The sequence below is a fragment of the Doryrhamphus excisus genome, linkage group LG15 (genome assembly GCF_037039965.1).
Source record: "Doryrhamphus excisus strain RoL-2023G ecotype Guam linkage group LG15, RoL_Dexc_Guam_v1.1, whole genome shotgun sequence".
Lineage (NCBI taxonomy): Eukaryota > Metazoa > Chordata > Actinopteri > Syngnathiformes > Syngnathidae > Doryrhamphus > Doryrhamphus excisus.
The window spans coordinates 2,715,363-2,736,227 of NC_136371.1; the positions used below are offsets into that span (position 1 = coordinate 2,715,363).

A 20,865-nucleotide genomic window follows, 5' to 3' on the forward strand; every position below is an offset into this window, starting at 1 on the left:
CAGGATGAAATAAGACACAATACAAGGAAAGCACTAAAATTGAGAAAATAGGATAAGAAAAATAAATAACTCACTGGGATAAAATTGACATAAAGATTACTAAATGACAGTAAATTCACACATTTAGACAAAGTAATAAAGTGCATTTTTAACTCCGTTGCACAATTCCTAATTTTGCTACTGTATAGGTTATTGTATTTGATGTACATGTATTTACACTTATTCTGAACAACACCTGCCACTTTTATATTTATATTCTTATTCCTTGTTTTATTTTTATTATTTCCCTTATTTTTATTTTTACGTTTTACAAAATGCAGTCAAATTTCGTTGTATGCAATTACAATAACAATAAAGGCGATTCAGATTCTGACGTGCCGTCTCTACCGAACTTGACGTCAGTTAAAACCAACAACTATGACAAAAACTCCGACCAATCACGGTGAAGCACGTGATCGTACAGTCCAATCACCGTCATCCTTCTGACCAAGTGCTTTTCTGGTTGATAACGCGGTGAACCGTAAGTATAAATCTTAGATTTTAAATATTTGTTGAAGTTTTTAAATCAAGTAATGCGGTGTTTGTGACGGACATAACTGTGTTAGTAATACACATTGCCAAATAACGCTGTGAATTGTGAGAACAGGCGTTTGGTTACAAGATGCGGAGTCATCCAGTAGCTGGAAGAGCAGCAGGAAAACAACCAGAATATCAGAAAACAAGCAATGCTAGCCATACAATACATAATTAACTAGCCGAATTATGACTGTTTCGTACAGAAATCGCTTAAAACATACAGTAATCGGAACAAAGTGTGTTTCAGTCAGACATTTAATATGCTCTTGCTTCAACCTACTGTGTCTCCCCTGCAGTAGTCCGACTCATCATGGCCTCTGGAGCTTTGTTCCCCAGCATGGTATCTGGGTCCCGTGGGTCCTCCAGCAAGTACCTGGTGGAGTTCAGAGCTGGTAAAATGTCCATGAAGGCCAGCACGGTGACCCCTGACAAGCGCAAAGGTCAGGTGTACATCCAGCAGACCGATGATTCCCTCATCCACTTCTGCTGGAAGGATCGCACCACAGGGAATGTGGATGATGTAGGTGTAGGACTTTATTGGCATGTCTGGGTCTAATCTGTTTAATCTTGACGGGTCGCCATGTCTTCATGCAGGACTTGATCATCTTCCCTGATGACTGTGAGTTCAAACGGGTCAACCAGTGCACCACTGGACGTGTCTATGTTCTGAAGTTCAAAGCTGGTTCCAAAAGACTTTTCTTCTGGATGCAGGTATGCTGATCAGTCTGCATCATATTTATACATATATATATGTGTATATAGTATATGATAAGATAAGATATGCCGTTATTCGACCCTCAATGGGGAAATTTGCATTGCACTGTACAGAATAAGTTAAGCAGTACAAAATACACAATATAGAAAAATAAACAATATAAACAACCCAAGTATTAACAAAATCAACAGTTTTACCCAGAGTTATATACAAATACAGTATGTAGATAATATGAAACGAGATGAGATATACGTATGACCAGTCTGTACACTATAGAAATACTTCACATAGACCTTAATATATCGCATTTAGAGCCTTAATATTGCACGTGGAGGTTGATCATATATATATATATATATATATATATATACATATACATGCAGTGCCAGCGATACAATGCCATACGATTCACCCTCTTCACGTACATGTACATGACATGTTCATGGTAAATGTATTTATCTGACATAATTATCACAATAGCATTTTTGCTATTTTTTTTTTAGTGTGTCACCAGAACTTCCGCTACAAGGTAATGATGGTGCATTTATTACGCGCCAACGATGGATCTGCGCTTGCGATGGATGTAACTGCCTTGCGCTGGAGACCGATGTTTTGACACTGCGTTGACGATATAATGACAATCGTTGATCTGCTAATTGCATACAATGACAGGATTAGGGTTAGCGGTTAGGGGTTCACACTCCCCCCGCCGAGAAAGTGAACTGCTTGACAATTAATCAAAGATTATAAATTTGCATGCATGGACTTCTTGTTGATTCTTGTAAGTAACAACGCTCAGCGCTGCCATCTGTTGGCATCTAAACAAACTACACACATCCATCGTGAGCGCAGAAATCGTTTTGTGCGCTAACGATGGATCCATCTCGGGCTCAGCGCTATCTATCGATCTATCGCGCAGGTCCATCGTTAGCGCATAACACATTCATTGCACCTGGGGAACAGCATATGGGGGTGGAGTTGAACATTAATAAAACTGCGCTTGCATTGGATTTTTACCGATACCCACAAACTCATCGCGATGAATCTAGATTTCACCCGTCAATTGCATCCATACCCAGTGAATGAGCCGATGCACTCGCATCGATCTATCGATTAATAGCGATTATTTTCCACCCCCATTAACACACGTAATGCTTAAAGAAAACCTCTCTGCCAAACCAAACTGCTTTCCCTCTGATTTTAGGAGCCCAAGACTGACAAGGACGAGGAGTATTGTCGTAAAGTCAATGAATATCTCAATAACCCCCCCATTCCTGGAGCTCTTGGGAGCGGTGGCAGTGGAGGACATGATCTGTCTGCTCTGGGAGGTACCAGACATGAGTTCAACTATTATGGGACGACATTAAAAGGGAACATGGTCGATGTAGCCAACGCCATCTGTGTATCTGGTGGCAACTCTTAATACATACGGAACTAGTCCTCCTTGTTAAAGCTTCTGTTCTCATGTGAAGGTGAGGGTGGTCTACAGAGCCTTCTGGGTAATATGAGCCACAACCAGCTCATGCAGCTGATTGGACCAACTGGACTTGGTGGCATTGGTAAGTATGACCTTAGTTCATAATTGTATTGATTTAAGATGATTCATTTAGATGTTCCTCACACGTAGGCGGTCTTGGAGCACTAGCTGGGCCAGGTTTAGCCAACCTCTTGGGCAGCAGCAGCAGCAGCAGCAGCAGCGTTCCTTCTGCCAGCAACTCCTCCACAAGGTATCGTACCATCTTTTCTTTTTGGTATTTCAGACGTCATCTTTCATCTTCCTTTCTTTCTCAGCCCGTCTACTGTCGTCACCCCCACCTCTACCTCCGTCACCAGTCGAATTGGCTCCTCCCAGGCTTCCACCACACCCATCAACCCCTCCACTACCTCAGCCCCCTCCCCGCCTGCTAGCACGCCGCCCACCCCGGCTGCGCCTACTGTAGCGGCGGCGGGAAGCCCTACCCAGCCCATCCAACTGCGGGATCTGCAGAGCATCCTGGCAACCATGAACGTGCCTGCCAGCGGCACAGGAGGTGAGGCTGCGATGTATTTAAACACGGTGAACATGACCTGCAATAGTTCATAATGAGCATCACAATGAGGAATAAGGTAAATAATAATACGGACACACGAATATAAATAGATGTTTGTAAAAATGGACGTGGTGCTATGTATGGTGTCCCCCACAGTGGACCTGGCCAGTGTCCTGACCCCAGAGGTGATGGCTCCCATCCTGGCCAACCCTGAAGTTCAGCAGAGACTGACCCCCTTCCTGCCCACTGGAGAGTCTCTGCTTCAGAGTACGGAGGAGCTCCACAACACGCTCAGCTCGCCACAGTTTCAACAGGCAAAGTGTTAGAGTTCTAGAAACATCACGTTCCTTCAGCAGGAACCTGTGCAGCTCCCACGTGGTAGTTAGCGTCGCATTCATTCTCAACGTTTTGTATTCATTTGCTGCCTGCAGGCGATGAGCATGTTCAGCAGCGCTCTGGCATCGGGGCAGTTGGGGCCGCTAATGAATCAGTTTGGTTTGCCGACGGAGGCCGTGGACGCCGCTAACAATGGAGGTCAGTCTTTTTGCACACAATTGTTTTATTGCCCAGCCATGCATCTTCTACCGCTTATCAAAGGATGGGTTGGGGGACGGCGGGGGGGGATTTTTATTGCTCCAAAACAAAAACCAGTGAGATTACGATGCATGCAAACAACCACAATAATGGAATCAGTGGTAGAATACAACCAAAGCGATTAATTAATTCATAATTATGATCACAAATGGGCTGTATGTAATTTTTGGTTACCTTAATTAGTAGAAATAATGCAGAGTGACCTGTAACCACGGTAACCATGCAGGTTATAATTAGAACATTTGATATTTCTCCACAGATGTGGAGGCTTTTGCCAAAGCAATGGAGACCGAGACAACGTCTGAAGACGGCGGCGATTCCAAAGACAAAAAGGACGACGATGAGGACATGAGCCTGGACTAATAATCCTTTTTGGAAAATATGATGTATTTATTTAGATGTCTCAGCTTCCTCAACACGTTTGAAAAATAAATCTATGATACAATGCTGCATGTCTGCAAAGGAGCAGTAAAAAGCAAGAAACCAGCAGACATCATGAAGTTTATGTTTAGTCATAACCGTAAATCTGACAAATTTTACAGCAACATTCAGGAACATTTTCAGTAGTTTTACATATTTAAGATGTTTACAGAAACACCACAATACACAATAAATAACATTCTTTTAGTCTCCACTCAAGTCATCCCCACCGGAGTTCTAGGCACTTTTATACATCGGACAACGTTCATCACAACATCTCCTCTATGGGAGGGCTGATGACGGGTTCTTTGGGTTTGCTTTGACACGACAGCTAAAGACGTCACAAAGCAAAATTCCTGAGAAATAAAAGATGTGCCAATGAGCCACACGGGATTGAATCCCAGCGTGTTGTGTCAAACACACACTTCACAGTAATCCTCGTCAGTTAAAGTGGAGACAAACATTAAAGTAGCGCTGAGCTGCCATAAGATACACGTAACAATGTTGGCGTTCATTGAAAGAGATAAAACTGCATCAACGTCACAGTGAGTTTAAATCAATTGTTTGAATCCTTGGTTTAAAAAAAAAAATCTAGAAATGGCAAAAGGTGCAGAATCCAAAAAGAGCACAGAACCAAAATACCACAAAAGCACCAAAACGAAGCACACAAATGTGCTTGTGGTTTGTCTCTAATGTAGAGTTCAGGACGGTCATAGCAACCAACACAGAAGTCCACTCCACTCCACTCCACTCCACTCCACTCCACACCAGACAAATAGAAATAACAGAAATAACACCCAGCCATAACATTTACGGCGTGCTCCAAACTAGCCTTGCTGCACCAGTCGACGGTAGTGTGGCATCACCTTACTCTCGGGCAGGTAGAGTCCCATCTCCAAGGCAACCAGCACCGGGAACTCCAGAGGAACCAACTCCCGTCTGTTTACACGAAAACGCTCCTCTAGTTTCTGCTCCGGACAGGATGAGGATGGGGGGGGGGGGGGGGGTACAACAAGTAAGTTGTTACAACATGATCATTCATTCATTTTCTACCGCTTTTCCTCACGGGGGGTGCTGGAGCCTATCCCAGCTGACTTTGTGTGAGAGGCGGGGTACACCCTGGACTGGTTGTCAGTCAATTATAGAAATTCTCACATTCAGATAATTAACCTAACATGGATGTTTTTGGAATGTGGGAGGAAACGGAGTACCCGGAGAAAACCCACGCATGCACGGGGAGAACATGCAAACTCCACACAGAGATAGTCAAGGGTGGAATTGAACCCTGGTCTCCTAGCTGTGAGGTCTGCGCGCTAACCACTCGACCGCCCGGTAATATTTCATTCATTCATTTTCTACCGCTTTTTCCTCATGAGGGTCGCGGGGGTGCTGGAGCCTATCCCAGCTGTCTTTGGGCAAGAGGGTACACCCTGGACTGGTGGCCAGCCAATCACAGGGCACATATAGACAAACAACCATTCACACTCACATTCATACCTATGGACAATTTGGAGTCTCCAATTAACCTAGCATGTTTTTGGAATGTGGGAGGAAACCGGAGTACCCGGAGAAAACCCACGCATGCACGGGGAGAACATGATGGCCGAGGGTGGAATTGAACCCTGGTCTCCTAGCTGTGAGGTCCACTCGAGCGCCGTGCCGCCCCAGTTGGATGATGTGTTCCTTGACTCACATCAATGAGCTGTTTGACTTCAGGTTTCCTCAGATCGCTGCTGATCTTCGCTGCTAGCAGAACGCACGCCGCAGCCACCAGCTTCCTGTTCTGCTTGTTGAGGCGACCCTGCAGCACCAGCTTCTCAAAGTAAACAAACGCCATCGCTATGGTGACCGGCTGGAGAGCGCACTCCTCGCTCACGGCCCGCATCTCCCTCTTCAGGCTGACGCAGAGAAGATATTTACTCCATCAGACGTGCAATGAGGGTGAAGAATTGGAGATGAGAACATGCCTTCTTATCTTGCTGAGCGTCAGCAGGATGTGTGGGAACTTCTCCTTGAAGGTCTCGTTCATGTCCTTCTTCAGGTCTGACGGTTTTACGTACTCGATAACGGTCGTCTGCAGAGACACAACAAACGTGATGAAAGCCCAGATGGACGGGAGCCAATGGTGGCCTTTCTCCATGTGTCCTCCAGTCAGCTGGGATTGACTCCAAATTCAGGATGAATGTGTAGAAAACAGACGGATACCAACGCTCACCACATACGATGCAAATATAAGAACCCTCTTGTGCCGCCCACAGGGCCACTGGGGGTCACTCAGCAGGTTGGGGTCATACTCCGCCACCTCGTCCACACCTGAGATGATATCAACAGCAGGAGAACCTTAACATGTCGGAGGTCAACCAAGTACCGTAGGTATGTTTTATGTTCTACATACATGGTTCATGGGCCACAGAATTATTTACACGTGCGGGGTTGATGTGCCTCGGAGCGTTACCACGGAGACGCATGGGCGGGGTCTGAGGCGTGCAGGTTTCTGGAATGCTGCTGCTCTTCTGTCTCATCAAGGCGTTGGTTGGATAGAGGAACCGAGCATATGACACAGTCTGACCAGGAAGAAGAAGAAGGAGACGGCACTTTTTTTTTGTTTTTGTATCCGTCACCGTCTATTCACGCACATACCTCAAACAACAGTAAGGAAATCAAACAATGCACAACGATGAGCCAATTCAAGAAACAATACAAGCAGTTGATGTCTTGAACAACATGGACAAGTGTATATCAGATTATGTAGGACTACAGTACTACTCTTAATAAATATGAGGCATCAGTAATACTGTCTACTCTATATTACTATTGTTGATGTTATGCTTGCTCAGCTATTAGCTAACTGCCATTAGCAAACTGTAGCTAGCTAATGTTAGCTACAGTAGAGGCAATTAGCACTAAACAGTGACTAAAATAATAAATGGACAAGTGTATATCAGATTATGTAGTACTACAGTACTACTCTCAATAAATATGAGGCATCAGTAATACTGTCTACTCTATATTATTACTATTGTTGATGTTATGCTTGCTCAGCTATTAGCTAACTGTTATTAGCAAACTGTAGCTAGCTAATGTTAGCTACAGTAGAGGCAATGAGCACTAAACAGTGACTAAAATAATACATGGACAATTCTATATAAGATTATGTAGTACTACAGTACTACTCTCAATAAATATGAGGCATCAGTAATACTGTCTACTCTATATTACTATTGTTGATGTTATGCTTGCTCAGCTATTAGCTAACTCTCATTAGCAAACTGTAGCTAGCTAATGTTAGCTACAGTAGAGGCAATGAGCACTAAACAGTGACTAAAATAATACATGGACAATTCTATATAAGATTATGTAGTACTACAGTACTACTCTCAATAAATATGAGGCATCAGTAATACCGTCTACTCTATATTACTATTGTTGATGTTATGCTTGCTCAGCTATTAGCTAACTCTCATTAGCAAACTGTAGCTAGCTAATGTTAGCTACAGTAGAGGCAATGAGCACTAAACAGTGACTAAAATAATACATGGACAATTCTATATAAGATTATGTAGTACTACAGTACTACTCTCAATAAATATGAGGCATCAGTAATACCGTCTACTCTATATTACTATTGTTGATGTTATGCTTGCTCAGCTATTAGCTAACTGCCATTAGCAAACTGTAGCTAGCTAATGTTAGCTACAGTAGAGGCAATGAGCACTAAACAGTGACTAAAATAATAAATGGACAAGTGTATATCAGATTATGTAGTACTACAGTACTACTCTCAATAAATATGAGGCATCAGTAATACCGTCTACTCTATATTACTGTTGTTGATGTTATGCTTGCTCAGCTATTAGCTAACCGCCATTAGCAAACTGTAGCTAGCTAATGTTAGCTACAGTAGAGGCAATGAGCACTAAATACTGACAAAATATGACTACAAATCATTCAAATTACAAAGACAAAACCACAAATTTGCTAGTAATATGTAATAGGGGTGCAAATACGACCATTGAACTGTTCACCACTTTATTCCACAAAAACAGATGTATGGTGGCACCCCTAAATAATCATGTATTAGAAAAATATTTTCTATGTGTTGTTTCTACATATATTGGAACACGTTTAGTACCCAGCCATATCAAAATTCAATTATTGTGTTTGTTGATGCACCCTACTGGTTATATATGGTCATCTCGTTTCATATTATCATATTTTCATATTTCATATTATCTGCATACTGTATTTGTATATAACTCTGGGGAAAAACTGTTGAAAAAAACCCTTAAACTGTATTATGGAAAGCAGGAAGTGAACAAATGTAACAGTTACTGATTGTAAAAGTACCAGATGGAGGGGTAGGATTTAATAAGCTTTACTTCTTCCTACTCCTTTTGGACATGTGGAACTGGGAACTGATTATGTGATGCATTCAATTGTAATCTGATGCACGTTCAAATGAAATAAAACCATTCCCATTACCATTACCATTACCATTACCATTACCATTACCATTACATACTTGGCCACATGCGTCCGGCTCCACACCTTCCAGGGACGGAAGCAGGTCGGCTGCCACCACGGAGGACTGCCTTCTCTGCGCCTCCTGTTTGGTATCACTGTTCACAGAGAATCCCAACTGTATCATACTCTGCCGTTACCCCTTGAGCACAACATGGTACGTACAACACGGCAGCATGATGAAACAGAAAAGAGGCGGCGGGTACGAGGATGGGCAGCGGGAGGCGGGTGAGCAGGGGTTTAGCTATCCGTGTACCTGAGGTGAGATATCTCTCCATAGGGCAGCACTGAGAAAGCAGCGTATAGCGACCGCTTGGCACAAATCAGCATGATCCTACGGGACACAGCAAATACAGGCACACACACACACACACACACACACAACAGATAGCCACGTCAGTCATTGAGCTAACACTTTGCCACAAGCCCCCACAGTCTACACTAAACAGCCAGCAGTATCTTTATAACAAATGTGGGAGAAAACAACAACCTCATCAATAATATTACCTTTTTTTTATTACTGTCTTACAGCTAACAAGGCACATTGGAATTCATTAGTAGCTAACCACCACCAGAGGGCGCAAGTAAGTCATGCTCAGCTAGCCTGCTGCCTAAATGGGCTGCAGAAGTAATAACAGCTTTGGTACATTTACTGTTGGACTCACAAACTGCCTTCACATGGCCCTTTTTGTATTGAGTTGCGGACTCCTATAGAGCAAGCTACACACAATAACCCGCCTAGAAACCTTTCTAGATCTTCCAGAATCTGCACCTATTCCAGCTGTGTTCTCTTTGATTTTGGATTTCCTTGGATTTTAAGCCCGCCTACAAGCACGCCCACTCCGCTGTGATCGGTCACACTCCCAAGTACTTCCTGACTACTTGTCAAGAGGTCTCCCTTGACAAGTGAAAGTATTTTATCTGCACTCTTCAATGTAGTTTTTTATGAATTTATGGTATTGTATGTAATGATTTTATGTTTTATGGAATGATTTTATGAAGTGATTTAGCCTTTTTGACTTCTATAGTATACATTATATCCAATTCCTGCATCTTTGGAAGCATCTTTGATGTCGTTGTTGTTCAGTTATGAGTAGTATTTACCTTTTTTTTTTTAATTCCTTCTTTTCTTGTTTTATAGCTGCAGTTTTAGCAATATATTTTCCTCTTATAACTGATTTAAGGGAATCCCACAAAATATTGGGGTTCACCATGGCATTATCATTATCCTCCAAGTATATTTCAATGTCTTTCTTCGCTTCTTCTACAAATGTTTTATCAGCCAACCTGTGTAACATGCTAACCGTGGTGGTATTATAATTATGGCTTGAGAAAAACTGTTATCGTCAAGTCTCTTTTCAATTGGGGGAACATGATTTAGTTTTAGAATACCACAGTAAATTTTATCCATAGCAAAATTTCCATCTTACTAGAAGAACAACAACAAAACTTATCAAACTCTGCCAACTTTACATCAACACCAAGTCCAACGTCATCCGAGCGACAACACAAAGTGACGCCTGAGAGTCAACATGGCATTGCTTCACCCTCTTAAGTCAATGGTGAAATGGTGACAAATGCAAATGGCAGCACAGGTAAAGATACACAATCATTGACTAATGACACACCCTCGTCACACGAAACCATTACATATTTCAAGCAAATCTAATATCTGCAGGGGGGGGTTAAGTTACTGATGAAAACAGGGTGTAACATGTCCTCACTGAAGCTCTTTGGGCTCTTGTAAGGCACCCTAGGGTGATTAAATGCGCTGAAGTAATCCCCTTCCAGCAGCTGCAATTCCTCTGCAGGATGAATTGACTTGCTTAAGCAACTTATGAGAACAACACGTCCGGATGAAGCAGCTTGTTTTACTTTCTGTTTGTGTAATGGATCACTTTTGAATGAAGTTGCATGTGTTGACCTCACCTACACCCCCTGGTGTCGTACTGCCTCATGTTCTTGATGAAGTGGACCTTCTTTGGCACCTTGGGTCCAGGAGAACCGGATACATTCCTCAATCTGTGAGATCATTAAGATTGGTACATTAATCAAACAATATGCTTTTGATGTAAGTATCATGACATCATATATCATCATATATGGGTGTATGGGGAAAAACATGACATATTATGAGAATGGAACAGGGGTCTCAAACTCAATTTACTTGGGGGCCACTGAAGCTCGGGTCTGGGTGAGACTGGGCCGCATCAGGTTTTCCAAAAAAAAACAAAAAAAAAACGCATTTATTAAAAACAAAAAATTAAAAAAAAACTTCGCTTTGGTTCCAATTTTCTACAAGAAAAGCTCTGATAAAACATTCCACTGTTCTCAAATATCTTACTTTTTATTTTTCTACACAAAATAAGATGAAAAATAAATAAACAAATCAAGAATAAAGAAAATCAATCAATCAGTAATAAATAAATATAATAATAATAATAAAACGGCAAATAACAAAAACTTAAGAAACCACATATAGTTGGTGGGTAGACAAATTATTTTTCCAGATTAAAATGAACAAAGCATTATTAGAGCCCTGTAGACATGACAAAACACGACTATAGTCACATTTATACTCTTTTTATTTACAACATATTGTGCAACTGCAGGGTCTTGAGACACATGCTAACTCACAAACTAAAGAGCTAGCGACCTAAACGATAGCCTTCAAGTTATTTCCTTTTAAACTTAAATAGCCAAAAACTTACCACTTCCACACGGATAGGGAGGATAACTATTAACAGTTATTTAACCTTTAACATGAACATTAATCAAACGTAATAATTTTTTCTGGGTACATGATACCATACAGCATCCATATCAAACTTGCGCGGGCCGCACTAACATTAAACTTTCATATCAAGGCGGGGGCCTCAAACTAGTGTCCTGCGGCCACATTTGGCCCGCGGGCCGCGTGTTTGAGACCTCTGACATAGACTTTCTTTATTGTCATTGCACAATAACACAGCAGTGAAATTGCCAACGAAATGTCGTTGCCTGGCTCCCGTGTAATAATAAATAATAATGTGGAAAATAAATAGATTACGTCAAATATGAACAAGAATGTATTATTGTTATTATCATTATCATTATAATCTTTATCATTATTACCATTATTATTGTTATTATTATCACTATTATTATAATCATCATTAATATTACCATTTTCATCATTATAGTTGTAACAATTTTTTGATTTTTTTTAATTATTTAATTTTACAGACTTCATTGCTTCTTGGAGAGTGCTTGTGCTTTTAATGTCAATTTATTAGCCCACTTTTCCCCCCTAAGTGTAACATTTACATATCATTTCTGGATTGAATGTGTGTGTTAAAAATAAAGACAACAGTACGACGCCGTGGAGGCACCTACCTGGGTCGAGAATCCAGAGAAGAGACGGCCGGAAGAGGGCTCTGTGCGGGGGTTGACCTGACTCTGGAGGTCTGCTGCTGACCGCCGGTAAAGGCGGACAGAGGGGCGTCTGGGCTCTCCGCTGTACCGCCACCCTCTAAAAACACCTCGTTGGCACCGATGACAGCTGCCTCGGCAGACTTCACCGAAGGACCGAAGACTCCAGAAAAACTGGAGAAAGAGCTCCCGGCCGAAGGAGCGGGGTCTGTCACCTGCGACACCGACCCTTGGCTATCTGGAGGCGGGGACGTGAGATCTGCGGCGGCGTCCCCGAGTCGCTGTTGCTCTGTGCTTTTTCGGCCAGCATTTTCATCGTTAAAGTGACACTGAGGGCGCCCGTCGAGTGAGATATTGTTGAGAAAAAGCAAAGCCGCTTGTCTCCTTTTGGAGTCTTTGGTTCTCCTTCGCTGTTCTCGGCGTATTTTGGCTGGTTTACTGCTGCTGCCAATCGACGGGTGGCCACATATAGCTGTCGCCATTCTACTTTGAAATGTGGTTGTTGGCAGAAGAGGAAAAGGAACAAAATAGCCCGCCTCTCTGCATAATGATTGGGTCTAGCACACTATATGCAAATGAGACCTAGATATTCGTAGCTGATTGGCTAACAAATGTGTCAAACAATACATATTTTTTTATTCTAGTTGTGGATTGGTTGTGGCTATCGTGGAGGGCAATCCTGGAAACAAAGGAACCAGTAAATTCACTGGTTTTAGTGTATTAGTATAAATCGTAGGCTATACATATACTATAATTTACTCTAAGGTACTGTATATATATGATAGATTATGATTGATTTTACAATTGAAAGATAAAGCCACAAAAACTACGAAATATATAAAACATGTATACTGCTTTATGCTAAATAGTTAATGAAAATGAGTTCACGAGCAATACTTTTGCATTGTAATGGTATCGTTTTCATCACAAACACCATTTTATGTAAATAAATCATGAATAAAGTACACTAATGATGGCCGAATGGTGTATTCTTTTTGAATGATAAATAACAAACAGTACTATGAATTGAATTTGTAACAAATAAGTTAGCATCATGTGTGATATTAATGTGTTTAGCATTAATGAGTGGTTAGCATTTAGGATCGGGAAGACGTAGGTTCGAATCTCCGCCTGGGCATCTCTGGGTGGAGTTTGCACATTCTCCCAGTACATTTTAAAAACATGCTAGGTTAATTAGCGACTCCAAATTGTCCATAGGTATGAATGTGAGTGTGAATGGTTTGTCTATATGTGCCCTGTGATTTATTATTATACATATTATATATTATAATTATAAAATTTTTGTCCCTGGCGGGGACACAAACATAACATTCCGATGCATTTCAGTGCACCCATGACCCTGAGGACAAGCGGAATAGAAAATGAATGCATGTTTACTTACTGTATCACCTAACAGAAATAGATACTATTAATGAAAACACAATATAATACAATTTTTTGTCCAAGTCCAAAAAAGGTCAGCAACAACGTTGCACGTTAGGTAAACACATTGCGCTTTATTCAAGCAACAGTGACTTTATGACATTGTCTTCACTTTCTCCTTTTGCTTTTTGTCTCGCAACAATCTGGTGTGACCAGTTTTAAGGCTTTTTTGATTTTTGCGTTGCATTTGAGGTACAGTTCCTTCCGAGCTTATTTGACGTGACACTGTGTGGTTTGATACATGATGGCTTGAGACAGTTAGCACCATAATCATCATTAGACGTTTCCCTTATAGTTGTTAAAAGGTGCTGAATGTTTATGATCTATGTTTGTGTCTGGACAGTGTTTACAACAAAACTGTCTTTTTTTTTTTTTCCTCCCCTCAGTAACATTATCATAAATCTCAATGTAACTTTCTCTCACACATACAAATACACACATTTTCCACTTGTGACTAATCCATAGGGAAAAAAAAGAACCCTGATGAAAGATACATGCCGTTACCATCAATAAAGTCAAAGCTAAAGACTCATGTCTGCAGCTAAAATTTTCTTTACATTACTCACGGAACAAAATATGGATACAGAACAGAGTACAGACGGCTATAGGTTCCTCCTCATTGATTCATTTACAAATCTACCTTTTTGTCTTTGTCACATACAGTAGCTCTTGTTTAGTGGACATGTTCTTCTTTTTAAAGACTAAAATTGTCTACCTCATCCCAACGATGACATGGAAATCATCATCATCATCATCATGATCACAAACATACACCTTTTTCTACAGTTTTTACATTCAGCTCTGATGTTGCTTTTACACTGTCCTCCACATTTGAAAGCTGTATTTTTTTATTTTTTTTGTTAGAGACTCCTTCAACATGAGTGAGCAGCATTGGGAAAAAAGGTGAAGATGATATTTAAAAGTGCACCGAGTGTCTGCTTTAAAAGCACTTGCCCACTCGCCCACTCCACTGTGATGCTTTAGTTGTAGCTGCCATTTATTGTCAGACATGTTGAAGGCGTGTCCTTACTGAGGAGGAGTCACTGCCTCTGATTGAAGTTCTGACACTGTGCTTCTCTCTTCGACGTGCTTTTTTTTTTTTTTTTACCGTCATCCCTAACCTGAGAAATGATATCGAAACTACAGTTTAATATGCACCACCATTTTGACTTTGCATTTGCAAAAAACACTCCCATTATTTGTCTCCACTGCTTGGCAGTTCCGAGCAATCAAGTCATCACGGAGATTAGCTTCATCGTCGCGTCACACGGTGGTTTCGTACTCCATCACTTCTTTGGGTGTGCCCAGGCAACGGTACTGAATCCTCGGCGCAACCGGAGCGGCGCTTTCCAGCACCAGGATTGTTTTCCGTAGCCTGCGGTCGATGTAGTGAGCGTCCCAGGCAGGGTAACTCTTCCTGGGAAGGTCTATTCGGATGACGGGCCCCTCTGTCCTGGGTGTAGGGTGGGGCATCGGAGCCCTCGTCCCTCGGAGTGTTCGCACCAGGAACACATCTCCGTCCATCCCAGACCCCTGCTCTCTGTCTTTAGTTCTTTGCAGTGTCCTGGGGGGGCTGTTCACCAAGTCAGGGGGGAGGCTGGAAGTTGGCGACACCAGCGCCTCCGCAGCCACCTCCTTCTCCGACACGTAGCCCCAGCCCGAGACGGGGCCGTTAGGGTGCAAGAGACAGTAATAAACAAACATGAAGAAGGTGCCCAGAGCGTAGCTGCTGGCCACCACGCACACCATGACGACGGCGTAAAAGTCTGAGGTGCGAGGGCTGCGGTACAGATACCAGGTGGTGGTGAGGGCCACGTTCTCCACAAACACAGTCAGGCTGTAGGTGAGCATCCTGCAGCGGGTACGGCCCTCCCTGACGCTGAACCAGCAGAAGACGTACACGATGCCCACCATCATGTTATAGATGATCTCCTCCCACTTGGACATGCAGAAATCAGTCTCGCCTTGAATGATCCAAAACGTCATGATGCACCAGTGGGCCACGATGAAGATGCCAAAGTAAAGCTGAAACACGGAGGCAAAGAGGGCGAAGGCCAGCGCTCGAGCCCCGATGGTGAAGAGATGCCACAGGATCTGAACGATGACCGCCTTGTAGGTCATGGGGAGCTTATCATCTCTGGAGTCCCTCAGGACTTTCTGATAGGAGGCAATCATCCAGGCCAGGGACATCAGCGAGGCGGATGCTGAAAGTCCTACGGAAGAAGATTAGAACATATGGAGATTTAGTAGGACTCAATATGATTTTTACTCATCTGTATACACCAGGGGTCACCAACGCTGTGCCCGCGGGCACCCATGTGGACCACTTAAGGCGCCCGTGAGGCATTCATTCATTCATTCATTTTCTACCGCTTTTCCTCACGAGGGTCGCGGGGGTCCTGGAGCCTATCCCAGCTGTCTTGGGCGGGGTACACCCTGGACTGGTCGCCAGCCAATCACAGGGCACATATAGACAAACAACCATTCACACTCACATTCATACCTATGGACAATTTGGAGTCACCAATTAACCTAGCATGTTTTTGGAATGTGGGAGGAAATCAGAGAACATGCAAACTCCACACAGAGATGCCCAAGGGTGGAATCGAACTCGGGTCTCCTAGCTGTGTGGCCTGCACGCTAACCACTTTTTTCGCACTGTGCAGCCAATTTTGTTATTTCATTCATTTTCTACCGCTTCTCCTCACCAGGGTCGCGGAGGTGCTGGAGCCTATCCCAGCTGTCTTGGGGCGAGCGAGGCGGGGTACACCCCGGACTGGTCACCAGCCAATCACAGGGCACATATAGACAAACAACCATTCACACTCACATTCATACCTATGGACAATTTGGAGTGGCCAATTAACCTAGCATGTTTTTGGGATGTGGGGGGAAGTTGGAGTATCTGGAGAAAACCCACACTAGCACTAGCATAGCAAACAAACCGCAGACATTATTTTCATAGTCTTCATTACATTACAAAAAGTAGCCCCAAAACTACACGTGGAACCCCAACCCATTGCAGATGATGAAGACACTCACCCTGTAGAGGCAGCACCTGACCGGCGAGTATCATGATGGAGAGCTGCAACACCAGCTGGGGGGCGCTCTTCAGGAAGGACTCGAGCAAACGCAGGATACTGATGTCAGCGCTCTCAAACATCATGCGCCAGTAGTAGTGCCGCCGTTCCGGCTCCCTGTGCCAGCGGCTCTGCACACCCAAATACAGGGCTCGGACATACCTGAGATAGAAATGGTCAAAATTCACATGGAGTCATGTTTAATATGCCGTATTTTCCGGACTATAAGTCGCACTTTTTTTTCATAGGTTGGCAGTTCCTGCGAATTGTGTTAGCATATCTTAACCTATTCAGTCTGTTCTTTGTTATTTTATTATTAGAACTTGCCTTCCAAGAGGATTTAATGTCTGTTTTGGTCAAGTCGTTTGGAAAATAAATTACCTGCAAAAATGCGACTTAGACCTCACAGCTAGGAGACCAGGGTTCAATTCCACCCTCGGCCATCTCTGTGTGGAGTTTGCATGTTCTCCCCGTGCATGCGTGGGTTTTGTCCGGGTACTCCGGTTTCCTCCCACATTCCAAAAACATGCTAGGTTAATTGGCGACTCCAAATTGTCCATAGGTATGAATGTGAGTGTGAATGGTTGTTTGTCTATATGTGCCCTGTGATTGGCTGGCCACCAGTCCAGGGTGCACCCCGCCTCTTGCCCGAAGACAGCTGGGATAGGCTCCAGCACCCCCACGACCCTTGTGAGGAAAAAGCGGTAGAAAATTAATGAATGAAAAAAAATGCGACTTATACTCCAGTGCGACTTATGTATGTTTTTTTGACCTAATTATGCATTTTTGGCTTATTTTTTACTTATACTCCAGTGCGACTTATGTATGTTTTTTTGACCTAATTATGCATTTTTGGCTTATTTTTGACTTATACTCCAGTGCGACTTATGTATGTTTTTTAGACCTAATTATGCATTTTTGGCTTATTTTTGACTTATACTCCAGTGCGACTTATGTATGTTTTTTATGCATTTTCTGCTTATTTTTGACTGACACTCCAGTGCGACTTATGTATGTTTTTTTGACCTAATTATGCATTTTCTGCTTATTTTTGACTTATACTCCAGTGCGACTTATGTATGTTTTTTTTTTTTTTACCCAATTATGCATTTTCTGCTTATTTTTGACTGGCACTCCAGTGCGACTTATGTATGTTTTTTTGACCTAATTATGCATTTTTGGCTTATTTTTGACTTATACTCCAGTGCGACTTATGTATGTTTTTTTGACCTAATTATGCATTTTTGACTTATTTTTGACTTATACTCCAGTGCAACTTATGTATGTTTTTTTGACCAAATTTTCTGCTTATTTTTGACTTATACTCCGGAGCGACTTATAGTCCAGAAAATACGGTATTTCCTTTTGAATTGTGTGCACTAGTCAGTCGTTTTGACAAAACGCTGCTGCTAGCTCCTGTGGGATTTGGACCGACTGAAAGCAAACCAAGCAGCTGTGAGGTTTTAATTTTAGCTCCGACATCAAAAAGGGAACATGTAGACCTTTTCTGGGTTTCAGATCAACTAAGTCAGATGGCGGAAAAACAGCAAGAAAACAAATAAATGCACTCAATCCAGATTGGAGATTGAACGTTAGGCAAACACACACAGCTCAGTGTAAATCCCTTGTTGACATAGAGCCCCACCCCCCCACCGCCGCCGCCGCTGCTTCTATGGTGACCTTCCATCGCTAACATCATGCGGGAGACACACATGCCTTATGCAAACATAATTCAGCACAAATGTGTTTTCTCTTCAGATATGGAGGTCACGTATCTCTAACTGGGAGCCGAGCACATCACCATCACACCTCCTGTGTGGAATAAATGAAATATGGCCTCAGGGTCAATCATCACGAGGGCCTGATGTCAACCAGGTCGGTGAACCATGAGGAAGTTTGTGTAACCTTCTGTTGTTCTACTTCCTGCTTACACCGATTGCGCCTCGGGATGAAATCTGTAAAAAGTCTGAGTCAAACACACACACACACACACACTTCCTACACATGTGATGCAATCCAACTGATCGGATCCCAGACGGTTCACCTGGCTGCAAGTTTATCAATGACAGATCATTCCGGAGTTACCAGCTAAGAGTGAAACAGGAAGTTAATCCTCTTAATGAGGACACACACTGGACCGCAGTAAACGGAACCCACGTTGCAGCTTTAATGGCATTACCGGTAATTCAGCTTTTTAATGTGCTGCTGGACACACACTCACACACACACACACACACACACACACACATCCCCTCGGAGGAAGTCGGGAATCAATACTGCCCGTCTACAAAGACGGCAAGAGAGAGAGCGAGAGACACTCACATGTAATGATCAATTGATTTACATCTGATTTCATCATACCATACATCATCTGAAGAACATCCAGATGGTCCACAGGCTGTCTAAAATGTTAAGTCTCCTCCCAACCGCGGCTCCCATGAACGCCTCGTTTCAGCCTGGCAGCAACTCAAGCCTGTCAAAAGCGATCGGGACACCCGGCGCTTTGAGCACTTGCCTCCCCTTTATGACTGTGCTGCTGACCCACAGACCTAGTAGCGGTCTTGTGGGAGGAAAGTGGATTGTTTGAGTCCCACTGTGAGACGCTAAAAAGGGGTTCTTTTTTTGCACCCCCCTCCTCTCAATTGAAAACACAGCATGTTCTCCAAAACACACATATTTATAGCATCATTGTTGCGGATGAGTTGATGGAATTTCCTGGGTGATGATTGACCTAGAAGCTGGTCATGATGGTGATGGTGGGTGGAGTCTATGTGTGGCTTTCAAGGCCGGACACAAACGTCAAACAATACAAGACATGCTGGCATTTGTGATGCTCTCTGAAGGATTATTAAATATGATGTATAACTTCGGGTGCTTATATTATAAATATAAATAAATTGTGCTGTTACCTCCACACTTGAGCAAGCTGAAAGATGTGAATGACGGCCTGGAAGAGCCACATGAAGACTCTACAGCAGCCCCGGGCTCCTCCTCCTCCTCCTCCGGTGGTCGGGCCGGGCAGTGCGACGGCCGCGGAGGTGCAGCGGCCAGCGCCCCGCTCGTCGCCGTCCTTGCCAGCGAAGTCGCTCACCTCCGCTCCCGACGCCGCCACTACAGCCGCTGCAGCCGTGCCGCTCTCGGGGGTGTCGGAGAAATCGTAGGCGAACCATCGGAAGCTCAACACTTGCACCACTAAGGAGGGGATAACCACAAAGACCAGAGTCAGCGCGAAGCACCAGTACTCCCTCCGTAGGTAGTAGTCGGCGGCCAGCCACAGGTCTGAGGCCCCGTCCGAGAAGAAGACCAAAAGGGCGCAGAGGGTCCAGCAGCAGTCCGAGAGGGAATATCGATGGTCGGCGGGAGGGCGCTGCGGAAGCCGAGGGTCCGACCTGGAGGGACAGTCGGGTGGGATTTGGTTTCGAGGAGAGACGGCTGCACCGTCAGATTTCGCAGCCATGTTTGTCGGAGGGGAGAGTGAGTAGAGGAGATGGGAAAATGATGGAAGGGGGAGGGGGGTCGCGCAGTCTGTCGGTCGAGATGCGTGGAAGCGAGGGAGGAGGGAGGGAGGGCCGGGAAGGTAAGGAAGATGGGGAGTAACCGTCGCTGATCGATCGGCTTATACGGTGTGATGCTGCACATCATGGCCGCATTTAGTAGTCCTTTACGTGCACGATTGGGTTTCTAAAGACTCGCTAAATCCTTCGCAGTACCTGACTAGCAGAAGTGGTCTAAAATAGTATTTTGATGGCGCACAAACTACACGTTTAAATCTGACATTTGGGGGAGAAAAAATAAAGAAATCAGCAGAATAAAAAGTCATATGACAAGTCATATGACAAGTTCTGTAGAAATGATGCTGTATTGTATTGGCACAAACTGTAACAACCGAATATAACAGTGATGACACTAAGACAACGTCAGCTTCATTTACATTCGCAGTAATACTGCGTTTTGCTGTATCCGTTTATAACCATGACTTTCTTCTTCCTCTCACGCAATATCAAAGGTCAAATTTATTTATATTGCTTTCCAACAATTAACTACCCAAAGTGTTGTAAAGCAGCCAATAAAACAC

General features: G+C 43.4%; 3 protein-coding genes across 5 annotated transcripts; 1 reads left to right on the top strand and 2 right to left on the bottom strand.

Annotated features, from left to right (window-relative positions):
- Positions 1-402: 402 nt before the first annotated feature.
- Positions 403-4,360, top strand: LOC131104330 (proteasomal ubiquitin receptor ADRM1-like). 2 transcript variants are annotated; one of them, XM_078796570.1, is made up of 10 exons: positions 403-520; positions 873-1,096; positions 1,171-1,287; positions 2,496-2,619; positions 2,764-2,850; positions 2,919-3,018; positions 3,083-3,321; positions 3,478-3,642; positions 3,753-3,855; positions 4,175-4,360. In XM_078796570.1, the coding sequence occupies exons 2-9, from the start codon at positions 887-889 to the stop codon at positions 3,845-3,847; spliced, it is 1,137 nt and encodes a 378-aa protein (XP_078652696.1). In that variant the 5' UTR covers positions 403-520; positions 873-886; the 3' UTR covers positions 3,848-3,855; positions 4,175-4,360. The 2 variants fall into 2 exon arrangements, with proteins under 2 accessions (XP_078652696.1, XP_057907369.2); XM_058051386.2 differs by having other exon boundaries at positions 3,478-3,635.
- On the bottom strand, positions 4,282-12,780 carry cables2a (Cdk5 and Abl enzyme substrate 2a). 2 transcript variants are annotated; one of them, XM_058051381.2, is made up of 9 exons: positions 12,232-12,780; positions 10,786-10,878; positions 9,113-9,190; positions 8,858-8,954; positions 6,731-6,899; positions 6,551-6,648; positions 6,303-6,409; positions 6,029-6,233; positions 4,282-5,303 (listed from the first exon to the last, which is right to left on the bottom strand). In XM_058051381.2, exons 1-9 carry the CDS (start codon positions 12,747-12,749, stop codon positions 5,163-5,165), a joined length of 1,506 nt encoding a protein of 501 aa, XP_057907364.2. In that variant the 5' UTR covers positions 12,750-12,780; the 3' UTR covers positions 4,282-5,162. The 2 variants fall into 2 exon arrangements, with proteins under 2 accessions (XP_057907364.2, XP_057907365.2); XM_058051382.2 differs by lacking the exon at positions 9,113-9,190.
- A 984-nt stretch (positions 12,781-13,764) lies between these two features.
- xkr7a (XK related 7a) lies at positions 13,765-20,815 on the bottom strand. Its single transcript, XM_058051379.2, has 3 exons — positions 19,700-20,815; positions 16,753-16,952; positions 13,765-15,923 (listed from the first exon to the last, which is right to left on the bottom strand). The coding sequence occupies exons 1-3, from the start codon at positions 20,245-20,247 to the stop codon at positions 14,974-14,976; spliced, it is 1,698 nt and encodes a 565-aa protein (XP_057907362.2). The 5' UTR covers positions 20,248-20,815; the 3' UTR covers positions 13,765-14,973.
- Between the last annotated feature and the right edge of the window lie 50 nt (positions 20,816-20,865).

Excerpts from the sequence above, each read along its gene's own strand:
- xkr7a (XM_058051379.2), bottom strand. The coding sequence starts at position 20,247 with ATGGCTGCGAAATCTGACGGTGCAGCCGTCTCTCCTCGAAACCAAATC. Across the intron at positions 16,953-19,699 it reads CAGCTTGCTCAAGTGTGGAG|GTATGTCCGAGCCCTGTATT; the intron begins GTAACAGCACAA and ends TTTCTATCTCAG. Across the intron at positions 15,924-16,752 it reads TCAGGTGCTGCCTCTACAGG|GACTTTCAGCATCCGCCTCG; the intron begins GTGAGTGTCTTC and ends CTTCTTCCGTAG.
- LOC131104330 (XM_058051386.2), top strand. The coding sequence starts at position 887 with ATGGCCTCTGGAGCTTTGTTCCCCAGCATGGTATCTGGGTCCCGTGGG. Across the intron at positions 1,097-1,170 it reads CCACAGGGAATGTGGATGAT|GACTTGATCATCTTCCCTGA; the intron begins GTAGGTGTAGGA and ends GTCTTCATGCAG. Across the intron at positions 3,856-4,174 it reads GGACGCCGCTAACAATGGAG|ATGTGGAGGCTTTTGCCAAA; the intron begins GTCAGTCTTTTT and ends ATTTCTCCACAG.
- cables2a (XM_058051381.2), bottom strand. The coding sequence starts at position 12,749 with ATGGCGACAGCTATATGTGGCCACCCGTCGATTGGCAGCAGCAGTAAA. Across the intron at positions 6,649-6,730 it reads TTCTGTGGCCCATGAACCAT|GTGTGGACGAGGTGGCGGAG; the intron begins GTATGTAGAACA and ends ATATCATCTCAG. Across the intron at positions 6,410-6,550 it reads TTATATTTGCATCGTATGTG|ACGACCGTTATCGAGTACGT; the intron begins GTGAGCGTTGGT and ends GTGTCTCTGCAG.